This window comes from Saimiri boliviensis, chromosome 2 (genome assembly GCF_048565385.1).
Source record: "Saimiri boliviensis isolate mSaiBol1 chromosome 2, mSaiBol1.pri, whole genome shotgun sequence".
Taxonomy (NCBI): Eukaryota; Metazoa; Chordata; class Mammalia; order Primates; family Cebidae; genus Saimiri; species Saimiri boliviensis.
Window position 1 is genome coordinate 190,927,174 of NC_133450.1, and position 16,411 is coordinate 190,943,584.

Genomic DNA, 16,411 nt, shown 5'->3' on the forward strand with positions numbered 1-16,411 from the left:
CACCCTGTCATCTACATTAGGTATTTGTCCTAATGCTATCCCTTCCCGCCTTAATTTTTAAGTTCAGTTCTTGGAGCCTCCAAATCGGAATTCCTATTATTTATTTATTTAGGAATTCCCGATCTTATATTACTGCCAGTTTTGGGGGTTTTTGTTTGTTTGAGATGGAGTTTTTCTCTTGTTGCCCAGGCTGTAGTGCAATGGTGCAATCTTGGCTCACTGCAGCCTCCACCTCATGGGTTCAAGTGATTCTCCTGCCTCAGCCTCCCAAGTAGCTGGGATTACAGTCATACACCACTATGCCCAACTAATTTTGTATTTTTAGTAGAGACAGGGCTTCTCCATGTCAGGCTGGTCTCGAACTCCTGACCTCAGGTGATCCACCTGCCTCGGCCTCCCAAAGTGCTGGGATTATAGGCGTGAGCCACTGCGCTTGGCCAGTTACTGCCAGTTTTAAAAGCTTTCCCAGTGTCTAGTCCTGTAAGAATTTCTGAGTATATTAATGGCTTATAGAGGAACACACAGAGTATTTTAGGCCAAACACTTTTGCTCACACCTGTAATCTCAGCACTGACCAACATGATGAAACCTCATCTGTACGAAAAATACAGAAATTAGCCAGGCATGGTGGTGGGCGCCTGTAATACCAACTACTCAAGAGGCTAAGGCAGGAGAATCACTTGAACCCGGGAGGCGGAGGTTGCAGTTAGCCGAGATTGCACCATGGCACTCCAGCCTGGGCAACAGAGCAAGACTGTCTCAAAAATAATTAAATAAATAAATAAAATATTTCATTTTCTCACTCTTTTTATCTTCCTGTCAGTCCCTGTCTGGCTGCTTTTTAAAAAGTCATAATGTATTATGTTCTGACTGGGGAGAGAGCCAGCTGAGCCTAGTCTGCAATAGTACTAGCAGCAAGCAGGCATTGCTGCCACTGCAGCGTGGCAGACTCTCTCCCCAATCAGGACATTTATTGAATCATGACTTCTGTTTACATAGAAGTTGGTAACAATTGGATTTTTTTTTGTTTGTTTTTCTGAGACAGAGTCTCATACTGTTGCCTGGGCTGGGGTGCAGTGGCACGATCTCTACTCGGCGATTTTCCTGCCTCAGCCTCCCGAGTAGCTGAGAACTGGATTTTTAAAAATCTCTTGAGCATCCATTTTTTTGCATTTCCCTTTTTATTTTTTTTAATAACATAAAATAAAAAGGGAAATGCAAAAAATTGGGGATTTTCAGGAGTCCGTTATTCCTGTCAGCACTTTTTTTTCCCCCTGCCTCTTCTCTTGATGCTGCAGCATGGGAGGGCTGCTGAAAGAAGTGTTCAACTAGATAGCTTACATGCTTTTTCCCAACCTAACTACCCCCTTTTCTGTGTTCACAGCATCACCAGATAATCCAGCAGTACATGGTGACCCTGGAGAACCTTCTCTTCACTGCTGAATTAGACCCTCATATCTTGGCTGTGTTCCAGCAGTTCTGTGCCCTGCAGGCCTAAGGGTCATTTTTCCCCTCATGTCAAGATTTTTTTTTTTAATATCTTAAAATAATTTCTTATTTTTTGATGATTTGAATGCTTGCTTTCTTGTAGTATCCTTTCACTTCTTAAAGGAAACAAAGGAAAAGAGGGCAGTGAATAACATGGCATTACTTTTAATTGCCCTGAAAAGCAAATACTTCCTACGACAGCAATGTGACGATGACCATGATGTATTCTATATGTGACAGATACGACTTTTCTGTGATCGGTTTGGTATTTTTTTTTCTTAAGGCACAAAGTAACAGGTGTGAGGTATGTGAAACAGTAGAGGTCAACCTTACGTAGCATATAGAACTGATGGGTTTACCCAGTAGTCTAACTTTTCACAGCTCGGGGATAACATGGCTGAAATAAAACTAAAAGTATGGTTTTTAAACTTTGGTACTTCATGATTTATAATCTCTAAAACTGGTGGGGTTTGTTTCCTTTTTTTTTTTTTTTTTTTTTTGGTCTTAAAACTGGTGGTTTCTTACTGAAGATGTTCTCCATTTGAAATTTTCTTCACAAAATCTGTTCAGAATATTTTTAAGTAGTATCTTAAGACACGACTTGTTAGTATATAAGTGTTACTAGTTGGAACAGTAGTTCTCAGATTTGTCTGAATGTAAATCAGCTGGGAATCTTTCAGGTTATTTTGAAATTAAACCCCAATCTGAGGGTGGAACACAGACATCCTTAGTAATCCTTAAAGTTCCTCCAGGTGATTCCAGGTCTGGTCACCATTATCTTAGAGCATCTACTGACTTCCTCTAGCCTCTGGGTTTGTCCAAGTCTTGTAATGAGTTACGGAACACTAAAGTGGATATAGAAGTGATCAGATCGACTCAAACTGTATCTGGAATTCAAGGTGAGTTCAGATTTTGTTTCTATGGAACCTGGTCCAAAAAAGTACGAAGTCCTTAGCTTGTTTCCTGTGGTATTGATGCTGAAATAAGATGACAGTGGGTTGTAAGATAATATGCAAGTATAAGGAATTATCTGACATTCCAAATTTCTATTATTATTAGACTTTTTTCATTAAACCTTAGAAAAAAATTACCAGTACAACTACTGGTAGTGTATTTGTGCCTTTGCACAGAAGATACAATTTTTTTCTTACTACATCTCAAGTTAATGATGCATTAAGTGTTTTCCATATTTTGATGTATTTTTGCTTTGGTTTGCCATCCATTTTAGTAGCTACAGAATATAGTCCACTTTAATAGATGGGAATTCCTAGGGTTTTTAAATACTATACTATGTAAGACAAAATACAAAGCAATTACTCAGAAAAATCCAGGTTGCGTGGCGGGTTCCTGGAGGACTGAACCCTCGGTTCTTGGCTCCGTATTCTCGTTTAGACTGTTTCTCCTGCCCATTGCTTAAGCACAGCACAAACTATGTCATTACATGTAATTACAGTTGACCCTTGAACAACATAGGTTTGAACTGTGTGGGTTTGCACACACACGGGTTTTCTTCCACCCCTGAGATGGCAAGACCAACCCATTGTCTTCCTCAGCCTACTCAACATGAAGATGACAAGGATGAAGACCTTTATGATGATCCACTAATTAAATAGTAAATATATTTTTCTTTTCTTTTCTCTAGCTTCTTTATAAGAATATAGCATATAATACACAAAATGAGTTAATTGTTATTGGTATGTCTCCAGTCAGCATTGGGTTATTGGTGATTAAGTTTTGGGAGAGTCCAAAGTTATATGCAGATTTTTAACTGTGCGGGGTGTCGGCATCCCTAACCCCAAGTTGTTCGAGGGTCAACTGTAGTTTGAAATGACTCCTGTCCTCAAAAAAACCAAAGGATAACCTTTAAGGCATTGGTAACTTTGAGTCTAAACTGCTTTGTAATCTTTTTTCACAATGTACTGAAAAGTGTGGCTAGTTATTTTTGATCCGCATTCTAGAGAAATTTGTAGGTTTTAATTTTTTTTCTTGGTCCTCTCTTCATGTATAATGGTTGCTTTTAACAAGTATTCGCTGATGTGATCCTGCTCTGTCCCAGTCTAGCAGCTTAAGTGTATAGAAAAACTGAACTAGGAATTGAGTTTTGAAGAAATAAAGGTGTAAGAGCAAACATTCAGCAGTTGCTGTCCCCACTGATGAAGTTCACACAGACAAAAGATGGCAGGCATGTCACTGTATGTCATACCTTGCAATAAATATTTTGTTAAATTGTACTGATGCAATTTAACATGCTTTTGTCAAAGTAAACATAACTGTTTTCCTGATTTATAATTATACTTGAAAATGAAAAATGAGGAAGGGACCTTGCCAACCTAGGTAGAGCAGATTTAGCTGTTGGCAATGTATGGATACTAGGATTGTCTTAAACTGATAAGGGTAGAGAGTCAATAGAAGCATCCCTTAACTAGACAAATCTATTTTCTGTAATATAGTGGCCTCGTTATATATGCTTATTAACTAGTGGTTACATGATCAAACTCCAATGTTTATTTCTGCTATTTATCAGGGCTTTTCCCAGCAATAGTTCCCCACTGTTTCCACCATCGTGGAGACAGAAATCGTCCTAAAAAAACATGACCAGAACCCGGGTACAGTCGTATACCACCATTGCTATTTGTTTCTTGGTTAAGAATCCAGTTCAGATGGCTATGGTCCTTTTTGAAAGCTTTTCCCGGTACCTCAGTCTACAGTTTGTTTTGGTATCTTGTCCTCACTTTTGCACCTACTCTAGCACTCAGCTCCCATCTCTGGTTGTAAGAAAACAATCACAGACATGACATTCTGCACACAACCAGGCCAGGTGGACCTTCACTCAAACTTGCTTTTAAGCAGTAACATACATAATTGTTATTGAAGCATTACTTATATAAGGGTTTCATTCATCTATGAAGACATTGCATTTTCTTAAATTTTCAATAGGACCAATCTTAATTTCCTTTATTTAAATGTATAAATCTGTAAAACAGGTCACTGAACTATAAAAATCACATTTTTTCATACGTCAGTTCATGGCCACACATAGTACAAGTCTTCCGGTACATGTCGTCTTCTAGGTTTTCTTCTGGTCCATACTCGTGTTGATGAACAATCGTCTCTCTTTTCCACACGCTGCTTCTTACTGCTCGCCGCAATTCTAAGAAAAAAGTTAAAAGGTCATCTTTTCAGTGGTGCTATTCAGCTGAATCCAAAAATCCATCAAGCTTTCAGCCATGTACATGTGTGTGTCTATGTGTATTTAAACCATATGTAGTTTACCTTAATTTTATAACAAATCAGAGTTGATTATATAAACTTGGGAAGTTTACTTTCTTACCTCAGTAGCTTGGTCTATGAATTAAGTTGTCACTGGAGCAGTGTGAAACAAGAGATTCAGAATGGTTATGTGGGTTGGCGGTAGGCAAAATAGAACCAAATTCAGAAGTAACAGAATAGGACACATTCAGGTACATTTGACTTCACATAACAGAATGCCACAGTAGAAAAAGGAGTCAGTTGAAAAAATTTTTTAAAAGGGTATTATTAAGTTCCTGTCAGAAGCTATAACCACCAAGTCAAGCTTTGCCTGCAAGAAAACTAGAAAGTTAACTCTTACCACTCTGCTGATGTGTTTTCATCTGAGAAAAGGTGCTTGTGTAACAGACCTCATATCTATTGAAGTTTTTATAAAATGACAGCATTATTTTAGGAAAGGGCTAAAAATAACAATCACAGGATATTAAGAGTTAGAAAGAACCATATAGTTAATTTTACTTCCAACTGTGAAGCCAGAACATTGGTCATATTCTAAGTTTGGAGCTTTTTCTGCTACTTCGTGTCAGAATCATTTTACAAAGAAAATTATATTGGGTTCTTTGAAAGCCACCAAGTAAATAATATTTTAAAAGTTTACACTGCCAATCCCAGCACTTTGGGAGGCCAAGGCAGGTAGATCACGAGGTCAAGAGGTCAAGACCATCCTGGCCAACATGGTGAAACCCCGTCTCTAGTAAAAATACAAAAATTAATCGGGTGTTTGGCACGCACCTGTAGTCCCAGCTACTTGGGAGGCTGAGGTGGAAGAACTGCTTGAACCCAGGAGGCGGTGGTTCCAGCCTGGCAACAGAGCAAGACTCCATCTCAAAAAAAAAGTTTACGGCCGGGCGCGGTGGCTCACGCCTGTAATCCCAGCACTTTGGGAGGCCGAGGCAGGTGGATCACGAGGTCAAGAGATCGAGACAATCCTGGTCAACATGGTGAAACCCTGTCTCTACTAAAAATACAAAACATTAGCTGGGCATGGTGGTGCGTGCCTGTAATCCCAGCTACTCAGGAGGCTGAAGCAGCAGAATTGCCTGAACCCAGGAAGCGGAGGTTGTGGTGAGCCGAGATTGCGCCATTGCACTCCAGCCTGGGTAACAAGAGTGAAACTGTCTCCAAAAAAAAAAAAAAAGGTGCTAATTGAAAATTAACAAGCTAGTAACTTCTTAGTTTCTAGATTAATGAATAAAAAGCAACACTTTACATTTCTGATCTCACCAGTGATCCACCCAGTTCATCATCTTTGACAATGGCATTACCTAAGGGAGAGTATGATAGCTATCTTTTATAATCTCAGCCATAAAAATCAACATACTCCAAGAAATCACATTTTCCCTAATCCATTTTAGATCTATAAGTAGGATCAGAATACTACTTGAATCTTTGTATTTTCAGCTGTTATGATATCATGAGGATGAAAACACAGGGCTATGTATAAGGCACTGTTCCTACCATTTTAAATGTGTTTAATCCTCACAAACATTTAAGGTAAGTAGAATTATTCCAGTTTTACAGATGAGAAAACCAAAACACAGAGAAGGTTGCATTATATGTTGACGGGATACCTCTAGCATGATAAATACTTTTGAGTTTATTTCAGTGCACATACCTCTAGATAGTTTTTGGCCTGGAAGAAAAACATCCAAACTCCGATTTCTGTCAGTATCCTCATACTGTTCTGAAGACATTGGTTTTTCTGTATATAGATCTGGAATGCCCTCCATCCTTTAAATTTTACCTTAGGATATTTTCTAAATAAGAAGTAAATGATATGCTAACCAGAACTCCACAGATGCCTCCTGGTTTCAGATAATGTAAGGAAGATGTTGCCTACTTCAATTCTAATAACTGCTTTTCAACTTCGTTCTCATGCAAGACATCTTGGCATGATCATCCCACTGAAAATCCTACAAAATTTCACTGCAGCCCAGTCATGCTAAACTAACTTTTCTGCCTAATTTGAATATATTATGTGTACTTTAAAACAAAGTAAAGCTTTCTGAATACTAAAAAAAATAACTTGTCAAAATCGGTCTTTCTAGCCTTAATTGAACCCAAGGTTTTACATTGACTTTTTCTCCCCATTCTTCAGCTATTGTGTCAGGCTATATAATAAGAATAAAGCCATATATTTAACATTTACTAGACATTCCTGGAAAAACTTGTGCCAGAAAGGAAGTATTTGGGGCCAGGTGCAGTGGCTCATGCCTATAATCCCAGCACTTTGGAGGATCACCTGAGCCCAGGAGTTCAAGACCAGCCAGGGCAACATAGTAAAACCCCCATCTCTACAAAAAAATTTTTTTTAATTAGCCAGCCACAGTGGCACGTGCCTGTAGTCGCAGTTACTCAGGAGACTGAAGTGGAAGGATCACTTAAGCCATGAAAGTTGAGGCTGCCGTGAGCCATGACTGCACCACTGCACTCCAGCCTAGGTGACAAACTGTCTCAAATTTAAAAAAAAAAAAAAAACACACAGAACAAAAGTATTTAAAAATAGATAGATAGGTTTGGGGTTTTTTTTCATCCTTCTTTCCCTTTCTGAACAATTTGGACCTAAAGCCATTAACTGGAGCAAGTAAGCATCCACAGCAGAGTGAGAGAGCCCAAGAAAAAGGGCTCCCTCCAGAAAAGGAGGCAGCAACAATTATGGGAATTAGTCACAGGGCTTTGATCAAGTCACTATAGTAAGTAAGGACCAAAGGACCCAGGTTTCTCATCATCCGTAAAACCATGAAATTTCCAATTAGAACTGGATGTATCAGTGAAAACTCAAGGTTTACTTTACATATACGTATAGACGGACAAATAAAATACACGTGTTGTGCTAGAAAGCAGAAAGGAGTGCTAAAGAAATGACCTAAGTCCGGGCACGGTGCCTCACGCCTGTAATCCTAGCACTTTAGGAGGCCGAGGCGGGTAGATCACTTCAGGCTGGGAGTTTGAGACCAGCCTGGCCAATATGGTGAAATCCCATCTCTTGAAAATACAAAAATTAGGTGGGCATGGTGGCATGCGCCTATAATCTCAGCTACTTGGTAAACTGAGACAGGAGAATTGCTTGAACCTGGGAGGTGGAGGTTACAGTGAGCTGAGATTGTGCCACTACACTCTAGCCTGGGTGGCAGAGCTAGACTCAGTCTCAAAAGTAAATAAAATTTTTAAATGACATGTCAAAAGATACAAAAGCTAGTCACTAGGCCACATCAGACCATTTGAGCACCAAAATAAGAACAGAAATGAACCAAAGCCACTGGTGAAAAACAAATTAATGAATCCATATCAATAATAAGTAAATAGGGCAAAGGATGCTATAGAATTCTGACTGCCAACTGCTTAAATGCAGAAGGGATGCTGGAATTAGAAGACAGTTCTTATAACCGTCATACTAAAGACGTTCTAGCAAGAATCATCAATGGATACTAAATCTACGAGGATACAATTTCTTTTTGCTTACCAAATCAAAAATCAGAGTTACCACCGAGGGCTGCTAGACATCAATGCCTCCAGTTACGAGGCCGTGAGAAAAGCACATCACTTACATACTATCCATGGCCTGAAATACACACCCTGCATCTAATCAGCAGGACACACCAGAAACTGCCCCAAGTGACAAGCATGTTTTAAAAGGCAGGGCAAGGGAACCAGACTTTTCAAAAATGTCAATGTCATAAAATAATAAGGGCTATGTAAATATCCTGGAATAGAAGTTTAGAAAGACTTGGTACCTAAAGCCAGTATACCAAATCCTGAACTGAATTCTGTTCTAGAAGGGAATCACTAAAAAGAGCCTTAAGTCAACTAACAAAACTAGACTATGGAAGACAGATTAGACATAAACACTAAATGTTAAATTTACTCAAGTTAACAATATACTTTGGTTATTTAACAGAATATATCCCTTTGAGGAAATATACACTAATATTTATGGGTAAAAGGTAGTGATATAAACAACTTAGTCTTAAATGGTGAGAAAAAAATAAATACTGTGTATGTATAAAAAGAGCATCCAAATGATGCAAACAGCATCAAGTGTTAACAGTAGGTAATCTGGATAAAGAATATCTAAGTGGCCCTTTATATTATTATCCTTGCAATTTTTTTATAAGTTTGAAATTATTTCCAAACAAAATAGTTTAAAAAGACAGGCGCTAGCTTGAAGGGGATTCTACTGGCCAAATTTTGGACAATTTGAACACCAAAATGAGTAATGACCAGAATGAACTGTAATACACTGACTTCAGAATAAGAAACCATGAGTCCAGCTCATGCTTAAAAAAAAAAAAAAAAAAAAATCAGTTTTTAAAAGGAGAAGAACTCTTCTTTCCAAAACCCAAATAACAACTGTAGAAAGTGAAAGAAATAGAAAATCACCATTTATATCCACCAAAATAATAACCAACTCAAGTAAAACTCAGCCCTGTGTACTAAAACCACTGAGTGAAAGGTAAGGAATGAGATATTCACATAGTATTAGATTTCACACTAGTTACAAAGGATAAAGAGTACCTCTCCAGTGGAAAAACCTGGCAGATACCAGCTTAACTAAGCAAACTACCACTCCCTTCAAAGAGCTGGTACCATGTGTCTATTGATAAGTGCTCAAACACATCATCTTTAAAGTATTCCCACCAAAAACGTTCGACATGAGCCTAACCATGAGGATACAAGCAGCTAACAAATCTAAATGGAAGGACACACTGAACAGCAGCTGGCCTGGGCACTGCAAAATGTCAGTGTCATGAAAGACAAAGACTGAGGGACTAGTTTCAAAGCAACTATCAATATGCATCATCCATGAATAGTACCTAGATCCAACAGCTGTAAAGGACACCAAAACAACTGGGAAATACTATACGCAAGACAGGATCATTATATTAATGCTAAATTTCTTGACTATGATCATTAATCTTTAGTTCTGTAAAAGAATGCCATTTTTTTTTTTTTAAAGACAGATTCTGCTGTGACACCCAGGCTGGAGTGCAATGGTGCAATCTCAGCTCACTGCAACCTCTGCTTCCTGCGTTCAAGCATTTCTCCTGCCGCAGCCTCCTGAGTAGCTGGGATTACAGGCACACATTACCATGCCCAGCTAATTTTTAACTTTTGTATTTTTAGTAGAAACAAGGTTTCACCATATTGGCCAAGCTGGTCTTGAACTCCTGGCCTCAGATGGTCTGCCCGCCTTGGCCTCCCAGTGTGCTGGGATTACAGGTATGAGCCACCAGCCGAATGCCATTGTTTTGAGGAGAAACAAGCCAAAATATTTATAAGACCCACAAGCCTGGCACGGTGGCTCACTCCTGTAATCCCAGTCCTTTGGGAGGCCAAGGTGGGCAGATCACAAGGTCAGGAGATAGAGACCATCCTGGCCAACATGGTAAAACCCCATCTCGACTAAAAATACAAAAATTAGCAGGGCGTGGTGGCACATGCCTGTAGTCTCAGCTACTCGGGAGGCTGAGGCAGGATCATCACTTGAACCCGAGAGGCGGAGGTTGCAGTGAGCCAAGATCCCAACACTGCATTCCAGCCTAGCAACGGAGTGAGACTCCCTCCACCTCAAAAAAAAAAAAAAAAAAATCACAATGTCTGCAAGTAACTTACATGGCTTGGCAAAATGTGTGTGTGTGAAAGAAAAATATATGGCAAATGTCAACATCAGGTAAAATTTAACATTAATAATTTTTTCACATTAATTCATTTAACAAAACTTTGGAAAGCAGGTATCAACTATCTCCTGCTAAGAATGAGAAGGAGGTAGTTTTAAAAGAAAGGTAACACTTTAGAAGAGTGAGAAAGGTCTGTAATCTGAAATGATTTTGGTGGAGCTGAGGAAACCTGGGTGGATGCAGGTCCTACGCAGTGCTGAAAGCCTAACTGAAGCTGGAGACGAAATAGTGGTTCACCACATTACAGCCTCCTAGTCACTGGCCTAGAATTTCACAATGCTGGAAGCTATTAACTAAGGACTGCCTTTTGTGGAAATTTATAAAAATTTTCATGGTAACCAGTCTTCTTACTAATATATTCAGACACTGCTTTTACTTTTTACACAAAATAGTTTTCTCCTAAAACTTTTTAATGAAAATTTTATACCAATCTAAAACTTGTATTCAGTTTTTAACATCTTGATTTTGCAAAAGAGGTGGTCTGTATTCAAAGAAACCCAATGCTGCTGGCTTCTGAGGTAAACTTACTAGACAAGTAGCTGAGAGAGACCAGATATTTCTAAATACTTTATGGTAGGGCAGGAAGTATTGACTCATGATGCCCCTTGTTAACAGGAGAAAAAGAATTACAAAGAAAGAACACGATAACAAAATGTTTCTTTGGTCTTATTTTTTCCTCCATAAACTAACGCAGAGAAACAGAATTGAGTCTCCCAAACTCTTGAGAGATGACCCCAAAGGGTCATAAATATAACCACAGGCCCAAAATGTACAATACCTACAAACTTGGGGTCCCCCAATTTCTTATCTACCTCTTTTGGGAGGAAAATACATAGTAATAAATAATGAAAATCAATTTTCCTTTTTTAGAAGGGTAACCTCTACCAGTACTAAATAAGAGAAAGCTAGTATAACAAAAGAAAAGCTTTAACTCTACCTTATTTATAGAGTAGGCAAGCAAACCCAAAACGTTCTGTACATCTGAACCAGCTGAATGTTCCCATCTAATACCAAGGCCAGTGCATACTGAAGTTTTGAAATCAAAACTGATTTCTATAATCTATAACTCATTTCTGTAATGTATAACTGTCCACTCTTTCACATTCCTTAAGATGCCTGTTCACTATACTTCCTTCAAGGCTCTTTGCTACTGGAAGAGAAGGACTGGTGTAGGGCATTGAAAAGATTAAAGAAAAGGGCCAAATTCAAAAGAACTCTCCAAATTTCAATAGGTCCTTTGAATATTTTGATACAGAGTTTTGATAGCAGTTAAAAGACTGGACAGCAGTTCTGCCTTCTTATATCTAAAATCTGTAACAGTTTGAATTCACTAACAAGAAAACTCTTGTCTTTCAGCTTTTATGTATCTAGATACAGATATATAAATACAGATCTATATATATACACACACTATTTCAATGGTAAAATTCTTTTCGTAGTAAGATAAATTCTCAAACTGCTAAAGTAGAAGATCATATTCTAAAAGCAGGTAAATATAATCTCTTACCTTCCCAGAAAGAAGTAAACTGTCAGCTTCTTTGTGGATCAAAATCAGAAGACCAAGAGGAACCAGGTTCCAATTTCTTTTCAACTAAAATACTTTTAGACTTGCTTTTATTCCTCTCTGTTCTGAGCCTTGTGAGAAAACTGCACAGTAAGCTTCTTGTGTCTAATCTCTACAGTGTCTACTCCAATCTCAGCCCTTTGTGGCCTATTCAGGAAGGCAGGAACAACTTCTAAAGTAAATCAACAAGAAGCCATAATTAAAGAAGGCATCACACTGACCTCTCTGCACATTAAACACCAGAAGACCATAGAGTAATGTTACTGAACTGAGAAACAACTTAGAAAAACATTTCTATTTGCAGAGACTTGGAAAAGATACCACTCATGTTACTACTTGGGAAAATATTCTCAAAAGACACGCTTCATTCAAATAAAAAGCGAACTGAAATAAAGAAACCAGACCCAAGAAGTCTAACTCTATGAAAAGTCTGAGCTTCAGGGAAAGCTCAAACTCTTCAAAAATGAGGACAATTGACAGTAGCTTATCTGGTGATTAATAGCAGCAATTTAATGTAATGAGAAAAAAAGCCAATTATTATAAAGTTCGTATCTTTCTTTATAAAGTAATACTAATGAAAACTAAATCTTTTTTAAGAGTTCTGTTCATACTAATAATATATATGCTGCATAGAATTTTTATAGAAAAAAGCATGTGATGAAATGGATGCCATCATCTTTCAATCTGCTAGTCAAATTACAGGAATTTAGTTACCATTAGATGACACTGAACTACAGAATTAGTATCTAAGAAAAAAGTACAGACAGCCCTCCTTTTAAAAAATACCTCACCACTTTGCAGATAAAGGTTTTTAATTAATACTTACTATTTTATCTATATATTATTATCCGCACCAAAATACCACCTGGAAATGGTTAAGGAGGCAGCAGAGAATCAAGAGTTGAGGTGATTTCAGGTGGCTGGAATTAACAAGAAAACCTAGGCTAGTATATAACTAACCTATAACTCTGTCCAGCATTTCACACCTCTTAAAATGCCTTTTCACTGCTTTGTCTTTCAAGGTTCTCCTTGCTACTGTAAGAGAGGAAGGACTGGTGTGGGGCAGTGAAAAGATTAAAGGGCTAAATTCAAAAGAACTCTTTTCAAATCCTCTCAATACAGCAGTGGCAAATTTTGGGAAGGTTCTTTAATGAAATGCTCTTACATGGCATAACTTGCTATAGGAAACTCTACAAAGCCATGAAAGTGTGCCTTACCTTGTGATTTAGGGATTGCTAAGTAACTATATAAAAAGATGTATATAACGATGTTGATTACGGAGTTGCTTGCTAAACTTTGTGTCAAATAGTGCTTCCATTTTTATTTAAAAAATTTGTAAGGGTCTTACCATAGAAAAGAACAGGAAGAGTAAAAAAAAGTGTGGCTGATGACTGTCTCTTAGGAAAATCATGCCATAAGGGTTCTCTGTAACTCTCTTAACTTTTCTGCACTAATTGAATTACAATTGTAATGACAAAGGAAAAACAAATCCTCACAGTGACAAGGATTACAACAACAACTTGTGTTCCTCACAACGAGGAAGGCTTACATTCCATTTTTGGTTTTGCTTTTTTGTGTTTAAGATATCTGAGTTATCTTATTCACCCTCCAAGGCCACTTCTTGAATCCTAAAAACAAAAGCAAAATTATATGGTAGGACTTTTTTTTTTTTGAGATAGAGTCTCACTCTGTCACCCAGGCTGGAGTGTAGTGGCAGGGTCTCGGCTCACTGCAACCTCCGCCTCCTGGGTTCAAGTGATTCTCCTGCCTCAGCTTCCTGAGTAGCTGGGACTACAGGCACATACCACCATGCCCAACTAATTTTGTGTTTTTTAATAGAGATGGGGTTTCACCACGTTGGTCAGGATGGTCTCGATCTCTTGACCTCATGATCCGCCTGCCTTGGCTCCCAAAGTGCTGGGATTACATGTATGTACCACCACACCCGGCAGGACGTTCATTTTAAATGAATTAATTTAGTATATCTAAAAAACCCAATATATATACAAAATGTGTTATCTCTACACACTGTACACTACAGTGGGACTCTGCATAAATTACTGCATGAAGAACATTTATGTTTACTTTTTTGAGACTCTTAGCGGTTCTGAGATAGAGCAGAAAGTGACCTCTGTGATCCTGCAGCACTGCATGTTCATCACTATCACAGTACCTAGCACATTTGAACAATTTTAAGTTTCTCTCCTGACAAACACTGACTCCAGCATTTATGTTAGCACAGTGCCTGGCACATAGTTGACACTTTGGATGCACTGATGGATGCAGAGATAGAATTAACAGACAGACATATATGGATAACAGGGACAAAATAATGCAGAGATAGACGGACAAGGGAAAGCATACAGAGACAGACACATGGATAGAGAAATGACTACTTCATGAAGACTTTCAGTCAAAAAAAAGCCTGGTTCCAGTCCCAACTTTGCCAACAACTATGTAACAAGTCACCCCACCTTTCTGGGTCTTTTGGTCATATGTAAAATAAAAGTGTCTTCTAGCTGCTGAATTAGAGGACTAGGACTTAGGGCATGGCTTTTCACTGTAAGCACTTAGAGAGGTTTGTTGGTGGGTGTTTTTTATAACACTGTTGATCATACTTAAGATTTAATTGATGCCAAATCTTTGATCAGTGATACCACTCCTGATACATTGTTCCTATAGAAAAACATGATTCACTTTAAGATGATGACATACATCTTTTCAGAAATGTAGTACTGTAAGGTTTGAACTGAGTGCCTTAAAAACCAACATACTGAGGGCAAACTTAAGTCATTATCATCCTCTAAAAATCACATTCCAATCTATTGGTGACATTAAACAGGAAGAATCTAGCTAAAGGCTTTTTGAGAAATGGTAAAACACAATCCTTCACGATATAAAATGTGGCCATTTACCTTTTACTTTTTTATCAAATTTCTTCTGTTTCATTTTTTCTCGGTTTTCCTGTCGGACTTCTTTTGCTTCTTCTAATGCTTCTTGACTTCCCCAAACTTCGAGAGACCTCTTCACAATCTACAACACGAAATCCATATTTAAATGAGTTGTGATTCAGACTTGCAAAATATTATAAAGTTATAATTATCAAATCCAGTTACCAAAGAATTATCTAAGTATAAATTAATAACTATTTACTAGAAATTTAAAAGATTTAAAATAGCAATGATCAGAAACAAGTCTAATAAAACATCTATCTAAACCTATAAAACTCTCAGTAACCGTATGCTGAATTACATTATAAATAGAAAAGTTGTCCTCTGTACTGTCACAGGAATCAAAAGTACATGTGATCAGTGAGTTTCACCAGCTGTAGCAAGCTCACCAAAGAAACAGTCTGTTGACAGATTAGCCAAATCAGACCTAAAAATGAGGTCATCTCCAAAAATCTCCAACCACAGGAAATTACCAATTACCACTACTCATCTCCTTCAAGATCAATAATTATTTCTATCGACTTGACTTATGATCTGCAGGATATCTATTTTAATTTTGGTACCAAAATGATATAAAAAGTCTTCATTCTACTTTTAAAACTTTACATTATATACCTTTACTCTTTATAATATTTACTTACATTTTAAGAGAATAATTTACACACTAAGAATTATGCCCAGGATGCCTCTCACAATATGTTAAAAGGACCATAATATTAATCAATGTAGCCAAACTCAAATTTCTTAATATAATCAAGTGATACACTTGTATTTCATAGATTTTGGGACATCACGTTTTCCATAATTTAACATCCCTGAAAATGCTGCATCACCAAAGTACTTAAAAATTCTGAGTCCAAAAGTGGTGCAGAAGAATTGAACTCAATGTAAAGAAGTTTAGGAACGCCTTAGTAAGTCTTTTGCACTTGCATTTTCCCTTTTACGTATGTAAAAGTTGTGATATATGACAAAAAAGTGTAATAAAGTAATGGCACTATTTCACTAAGTATAAAATAAAAGCATCAAGTGATAAGAAGGCATATGTTGATTTAATTAGCATTTAAAAATATTTAACAGTACATAATAGTGAATTTTCTAATCAACCGAATCATACTAATATTTAATGAAATTCAGTACATATTTTGTTTTATAATACAACTTCTTAATTTTATTTGGAGATACGGGATTTTCTAGTATAGCATGTATTCAAACTGTGCTCTAAAGGAATGCCTCCCAATGTTTCAAGCTAACAGCACAAATAGAATATTACAATATTTGTACGACTCTGGGGTAGATACAAGAAGCTGCTTGTGACCCAAAGAAACTGGCCTGGGCATTAGCAGCCCTAGCCACTAAGTCGATCACCATCTTGGCATACCCATCTGCAGCAAGTAGAGTTGAGAAGATCTGCTCTGAGACTA

General features: G+C 37.7%; 2 protein-coding genes across 5 annotated transcripts in view; one reads left to right on the top strand and one right to left on the bottom strand.

Annotated features, from left to right (window-relative positions):
• Window positions 1–7,289, top strand: part of NCBP1 (nuclear cap binding protein subunit 1) — a 43,234-nt gene extending 35,945 nt beyond the window's left edge. For all 3 annotated transcript variants that reach the window (XM_003940066.4, XM_074395075.1, XM_074395076.1), the window contains one exon: window positions 1,385–7,289. In XM_003940066.4, coding sequence (XP_003940115.2) covers window positions 1,385–1,498 — 114 coding nt within the window. In that variant the 3' untranslated portion in view covers window positions 1,499–7,289. The remainder of the gene's footprint in view (window positions 1–1,384) is intronic.
• Window positions 1,932–16,411, bottom strand: part of XPA (XPA, DNA damage recognition and repair factor) — a 28,610-nt gene continuing 14,130 nt past the window's right edge. Inside the window, exons 5-7 of one of the 2 annotated variants that reach the window (XR_746460.3) lie at window positions 14,955–15,072; window positions 11,983–12,211; window positions 1,932–4,639 (exon numbers count right to left, since the gene is read on the bottom strand). Coding sequence is in view for 1 of the 2 variants with exons in the window: in XM_003940069.4 (XP_003940118.2) it covers window positions 4,491–4,639; window positions 14,955–15,072 (267 nt within the window). In the remaining variant the exon portion in view is untranslated. The remainder of the gene's footprint in view (window positions 4,640–11,982; window positions 12,212–14,954; window positions 15,073–16,411) is intronic. The other variant, XM_003940069.4, reaches the window with a different exon arrangement.